This window comes from Alligator sinensis, unplaced genomic scaffold, assembly GCF_000455745.1.
Source record: "Alligator sinensis unplaced genomic scaffold, ASM45574v1 scaffold886_1, whole genome shotgun sequence".
Lineage (NCBI taxonomy): Eukaryota > Metazoa > Chordata > Crocodylia > Alligatoridae > Alligator > Alligator sinensis.
Window position 1 is genome coordinate 2,085,503 of NW_005842040.1, and position 6,894 is coordinate 2,092,396.

At 42.9% G+C, this 6,894-nt stretch overlaps 1 protein-coding gene across 2 annotated transcripts in view; it reads right to left on the reverse strand.

Moving 5' to 3' along the window:
- The window catches only part of CDK12 (cyclin dependent kinase 12), a 40,410-nt gene extending 33,535 nt beyond the window's left edge, over window positions 1-6,875 (reverse strand). Inside the window, exons 1-2 of one of the 2 annotated variants that reach the window (XM_014519436.2) lie at window positions 5,688-6,875; window positions 1-126 (exon numbers count right to left, since the gene is read on the reverse strand). The exon at window positions 1-126 is cut by the window's left edge and continues 780 nt beyond it. In XM_014519436.2, the coding sequence (XP_014374922.1) occupies window positions 1-126; window positions 5,688-6,748 (1,187 nt within the window). In that variant the 5' untranslated portion in view covers window positions 6,749-6,875. The remainder of the gene's footprint in view (window positions 127-5,687) is intronic. The other variant, XM_014519435.2, reaches the window with a different exon arrangement.
- Window positions 6,876-6,894: the final 19 nt, after the last annotated feature.

Here is a 6,894-nt window from a genome sequence, read left to right on the forward strand (position 1 = left end):
TTCAACGGTAGTCTAGCAGGCGATATGCTGGAATGGCGACTGCGTGAACCAGATCTCTGCTTTTTACTGTGAGATGACGTGTGCCTCGAATATGCAGGACTTCGACTTCGGGACTTCACAGACTTCCTGCAGAGAAAGCAGAACAAATTAAATGCAGCACAGCCCATACATACTTGGTTCATTATGGAAATTAACCAAAAATCAACAGTTCTCTTTAGAGACAAGAGCATTCACAGCTTATTGACTAAACTTTTAAACAGGACCCAAAGCCTTTTCAGGGAAATTTAACAGCACCAGTTTGATTGAGACTTGAAACATCTAATATTTGTCAACATCTAAGGAGCTTGCAAGATTAAGGATCCTGCTGCTTATATATTAAACAATTAAAACAGAAATGCAAGATGACTAGAAAACCCTAAATTAAAGAAGAGATAACAGGTGCTCAGCACTTTAATGAGGACTTCAAATAAGAGGATGAGATGATACTTTAGAAATCTTTCACAGCAGTTCTGTACAGTAATACAGAAGTACAATAAGATATGACTGCTGCTTGTGAAATGTTTTATACAACCTTGTCAGGTTGATCAGAGGTACTTCAACGCAACATTCTCCTTGGTAAACCAATTCCTCCCCATCCTCTCTTCCTCCCCACCGACCCCATCCTCATTACCCACTGAGGTTTCACTATTACCAGAATTGCAACCTGCATGTTGAGAGTCAAGAAAACCAACCACAGACCTTAGCCATGTTCAGAGATTCTCCAAATCTGAGTTCATAAGTGGATTTCAGTTTATTATATGTGGAAAGATACAAGAACAAATCAGAAAGGCTAAATTGTAATACAAGTCCGAAGCAAGGTAGAAAATTACTTCATAGGAAGTGAATGGGAGGGGAACTCGGAGTGGACATAAGTCTGCAATTCCTCTGAGCTAACTGGAGAACAGGGATAGAGATTGATTTTGAAAGACCAGAGAGACCAAAGGCATTTCCAATTTGCAGATGAAAAAGATTTTGGCATATAAATGATGTTTCCTTCTCTTCAAGAAAAACCATGATCCTGGAAACCATGGGTGTGTGCATTATGCAATGAAATATTTTATATATATATGGTGGATTTAATGGATCCTAAAAGTCACGTTACTGAGAGTGAAACAGCACTTTAAAAGCAGGCCCTATACAAAGCGTAGCTAAACCCATGCTCAAACCTGGTTTTTAACCTGTGATTTATTCCACCTCAATTCCCTAATCTTCAAAGAAAAGAGTGCATTATTTTAGGACATGGTCAAGAAACACTCCCTTTCCACAATGCACAAAGAACACATGCTCGCAAATATTTCACAACCAGTTTTAGATATAGTTTTAACCCTGAGTTGCAGTACAAGACTAGTATGCCTACAAAGGAGAATGTTTTTGAAGTAGCTATATCTTTATAAGATTCTATTAAAAAACAAAATACAAAAAAAAAAACCCCAAGGGAAAGGGGAAAAAAAAACAAAAAACTAACTGGAGGAAGAAAATGACCTCTTGTAACATTTTCCACTAAACGCCACAATGCTTATGAATCCAGTGGGCAAAGGACACTGGGATTAGAAGTGGACCCTATCGTTGGGGACTATTAATAATCATATCAATGTAAAAGAAGTTAAGAATGATTTCAGCCCGTCTTCAGTATTTATGCTAATTTTGTTTAGAATCAAGCTGGCATTATGCTCATATGTCCTCTTCAGGGGACTCTGGGTAATAAGTTTTACTGTCTCAACTATATGCACAGATTTCACCATTTGAACAGGTCTTCACCTTCTGCATCTCACTGCAAAGCCATAGTTGAAAAAGCCAATATCATGTTTTAATTGAACCTATAGATGACACTTGTGGAATTTTCCTAACTGAACTTTTAAGAACGTGAGGGATGACTTAACTCTAAAAAATGGAACCAAATGCAGCTACAACCAATTCATACTATCAATGAAGAAATTGCTCTTAACATATAATATTAGCTTCTGTCACTGCTAGCTGCCTTAAAAAGATGCCTTGAGAAGTAAATGCACACAAACAATTTGTGAGGCCTTCCCCAGTCTGGAATGTTCACTGAATATCTTTACCTCTGGCTGACAGGGTATTGAGTTTTATCCATGCAGAGCATCCCTGAAGTCAAACACCGTACTAGAGACGGCAAACTTTGCACTACTTAAAGAGAGAGAAATGGACAATCTTACAAACTTACAAGGTTCTTTCTAATGTATTTCTAATGCAAGAAACTGGAAATATAAAATGCTAGCTGTCAAACCAGAGAATTTAGACAGAGGAGTCAGTGGAGATGGCTCTCTGAAGAAATCCAAAGGACCATTGCAGCAAATTAATTTATCTGCTGCAAAGTTGTGCTAACTCAGAAACCTTTGGAGAAAGGAAAATTAGAAATCTTGTCTTATTTGTTCCAGGAAACTGGCCATTGCTAACAGTTGTTAGCAACAGGGCTCTCAGAATCAATGCTGAATACACAACAAAACACAAAAAACCTGTAGCTCCACACTTTCATAATTGCTTTGGGGATCTCAGAGGACAGACATCTCATAGGTGAGATTGTGAGGCATTGTTGCCACATTTGGAAGCTGGAAAGTCAGAAGTACACTAGTGAAATGACTTGCCCATGTCACTCAGGAAGGCAGTGGCAAAGGTAGAACTAGGCCCTGAGAGTCTGGATTCCTAGTCTCTGTTCTAATCATTAGGAAACTGATTCAAATGAGGAACAGTGACCCTCTCATCACAATTTGTGACCTTTTGACAACTCTAAACTGTGGCAGTATGCTGCACTCTGTGGCCTCCTAATGATTACACCCAATTCAGTGTCTCACAACAATGTTTAGTAGTGTGCAGTCCACCTCAAATCACAATTACTAAAATGCTTTCTTCCAGCTCTAGCTGCAAGGGTATAGTTCCTTAAGTTCTACAAAGAACACAGGTCACCGCATTTGTTACTTTCCCCCCCGATGAAAGAATCTACATTCCCTCCTAAACTGAAATTAGTTTGAAGGGTCACAGGAAATATTAACAGCAGTATGTTTTCTTCATTAGCAAGGCACATTTCTTTAGTTTGTTGGCTTCCATTTTGTGCTGCAATTTGGGGACTGGGGTGAAGGGAGACTTGGAATGTAGGAAGAAGTAGTTTTCTGCCAATGAAAAAAGCTAAAAGGCCACAAGAAAGACTCAGGCCTCCTTAGAGGGGGAACTTATCCTGAACTATCTTCACTGCAGGGAATGCAAGTTTGGGGAAGCAATAACCAACACTGAAAACTGAACCTGTTAAATGTCTAACATAAGAAAAAATATATATATAACCTGCTAATTTTCCTTTGGTCTTTTAAGCATAATATTATATTTTGAGGTCGTTATTTTTAAAGGATTTTTATATGCTTAGCTAGTATCTTATTTCTCTCTTTGTGATGTTTAGAGCAACCAATACTTGTTAAAAACAGTACACCATATAACAGCTACATGTTAGATTTAGAGAAGGGGAGGGGCTGTGGTAGGTTATCCATTTGACACAGATTCAAAGAATTCAAAGAAACAGAGTGTAAACAAACTGTAACCTTTGGAATCTTCTTTGGTCTGTCTAGCTAGCCAACTGCTGTACCCCAAAGGTGCCCTTGAAACTTTTCCACATGGCAATGCAAGTTCATGGAAGCACACTGAAAGTTATTTCCACAGGCAAGTTAGGAAAAAATGAACCTGATTTCTCAAGTCAGGAGTGACTAGCATATATACAAGCGGTTGTGGGTTTGGGGGAAGAAGACAGTGGGGGGGGGGCGAACAAGGCTTTTGTGGGGAAAGACCAACCTTTAAGAATTTCACTGAATTGCTCTACTACACTCTAATCTAGTAATAACCCTCCTATTGGTCAAGGAGGGGTAGATACGGACACCTGTAGAGCCTACAAATACCACAGCAACCAGCTAGAAAGGATTCCAAGCAGAGTGGAAGAGGCATGTATTTCTTTCAGAAATGTAAGTACAAAAATCTGTCTGTGCAGTGTCCTTGCTGCAACCGAAGGGGTTTTTGGGGGGTTGTTTTTTTTGTTGTTGGTTTGTTGTTTAAAAAAAAAAATCTCCACTAAGATTTTACACTAAGATAGCTAACGCAACGGAAACTTTTTTTCTCAGTGTAGCTCACTGAAGTTCATCGCGTTTCTATGCTTTCACCCAGCATTCACCTTGTCCAGATACATGGAGGGAAAAAAGTTAATTATGCTGTTCCTATCAGGTTTTTTCATGAAAGCAGCCTTGACATGTTACGACACACTGATCTTTAGATATGAAGACAGAAAGCAACGCTCTTACCTTCTGACTTCTCTGGAGAGGTTAATCCCCAATTTTGAGAGCAATGTATGTGATGTTAGGAACTACTCACATGAATAATTACTAGACACATAAATAAAGATGGGCATGGTCAGCCCCTATCAGTCAGATAATAGGGGCTGGAAGCAAGGCAGAAAACACTATGCATAATGTTTTAAAAGTTTACCAAGAGGACTTGCTACATTCAAGTTTAGATCTTAATTACCATGGAGCTATAACCAAAGTTCCACAAGGTGCTGGCACCTGGAAGTTTGCTTGTGGATGACCTTTAAGCTAGGAAAAGAATCTGTGTTAAACTGTGCATAAATCTGTACTTGTGGTTTTTATAAATGCTCATCTGAAATAAAGCACAACATTACTACACAAAATGATCAAGTAAAACCATTTTACAATGTCAAAGTTACCCATCAAATTGTATAACTCTATATATAGCCATTTGAAAATGAGAATGTTACCCAAGTTCCCTTCTAGAAAGTCCTGACGAGCTATTTAAAGACAAGGAAGCAAGGGATCCAGAACTGAGCAGAATCTAAGAAAATGCTATTTAAATAGTGGCCAGCTATGAAAAATAGTTGAGAGAAAGGAAGAAATATTTAGATTAATACAACCCTTCTGGAAACATTTGTTTCCTGGGTGCAAGAATTCTGATCAAGGTTTCCAGAACTAGAGAGGCTTATTTGTTGTTTAAGTAAATATAGTACTAGTGAGAGAGGTTGGATTTTTACCACTATGAATTGAAATCCTTCATTCTTCCACATAATTCTAAGCCGTGCAAGCTTCCCCACAAAGCCTTGCTCCTTTCCTACAGAGGCAACCTCTAGAGGCGAGTGTAATTCAATCCTAATAGCTTATTCAGTCCTTGGTCTCTCTGCCAAGATTGCCAACACGAAGGATGATGAGTGCCAATTATGGTGGTAGGTGTTGTATGAACACCCACCAAACTCAAACCTCAAACTGACTCACCCCTCAAACCTATGCCTCTGAATAGGCACCCAATGTAACAATATATGGATACCAATGACCTGAACCAGGTTTGGATGGAAGATCTAGACCAGGGCTGGCCAACTTGCAGCACATATGCCACAAGTCCTACACAGGCAGTCTCTGCTGTGTGTGGCACAAGACAGATTACAGGAGCAGAAAAAAGCAGAGCAGCAATTCTGGCAGGGAGCAGAAGGCAGAATATCAGATCAGGCAGGGAAAAGGGATCAGAGTGGCCGTTGTTGGCCCCGACTGACTGCAAGGGTGAATGGCACGCACCAGAGCCATCTTGTCCAAATCCCTTTTCTTTCCTACCCCACCAACCCCCATGAAGACAAAGCAGAGGTTACGCACCTGGGTACTGGACTTCGACTCACTGACCGCTTCACAACAAAAGGGCTGCTTGAGCGTCGTCGGGCATATGGGCTGGGTGACCTCCCACTGTACGACCCACTTCCCCTCTCGTAACTCGAAGAGCGCCTTCTGTTGTATGGGCTGACAGACCTCTGCCTCCGGCTGTAAGGGCTTGGAGAGCGAGTGTTAGACTGGTAGGCTGCAGGTTCCTTGTAGGGTGGGCTGACCGACTGCCTCCTTGATGAGCCTCCAGGGCTCTTCTTGTAAGAGTCATAGTTGCTAGACGTGTGCGAGCGTGGGGGGCTGAAGTCATACTCCTGGATGTAGGATGCTCCCGAGGGGCTGTCATCCAGTTTAGGGCTGTCAGACCATTTCCTATGGGGGCTCCTCGATTTCCGCTTTGGACTGTCAGCAGATTTGTAGCTCTTTGGAGCCTCCCTTTTCCGATGGCTTTTACTTCGGTCTTTGTGGCCAGACTTGAGTTCCCGCTCCTTCCGGGACTTCTCCTTGTGCGCTTTGGCCGAGCGGGACTCTTTGCCACTGCTCTTTGAGGACTGTGACTTAGGGTGCTCCTCATTCTCCTCATTGAGTCTCTTGGAGGTCCCAGCCACCCTGTCCTTGATGGACACCAACCTGCCAGATGCCTCCTGGTTCTTTTCCAGTTTCTTCTCCTTTTCTGCCTGCTTGCTCTTCATCAGCTCACGAATACGTTTGTGCTGGTGATGCCGGTGCTTGTGCAGCCTGTCGCTCCTGTCCGAACCCCCTTTCTTCTCATCGTTCTCCCTCCTTTCCAGTTTGAGGGCCATATCATCCGAGAAGGTATCCGAGTCCGAGCTGATGTCGTCGTACTCCACCAGCGGCTTGATCATTGCACCGAGCGGTGCCGTCGTCTCTTGGGCCGCCAGCGGCGAGTCTTTGGAGTGCCTGGACTTGTGCCTCTTGTGTTTGGGGGCCAGCCGGTGCCTCTCCTTGCTGTTTGAGCTGCCGCTGCCGGCTGCATGCTGTGAGGACCCCCCTCCGCCCCCATCCTTCTTGCCCCCATGTCTCTCTGGGTTGGGCATTCCTCCTCCACTGTGCTCCAAAGAAGGGAGGGGGGAATCCTCCAAAGCCCCAAAACCAGTCACCCCCCGGGGCAAGGCTGCTCTCCCCTGCCCGTGCCCCTCCCCCCTCTGCCCACCATTCACAGTGGCTGCCCCCTCACGCCCTA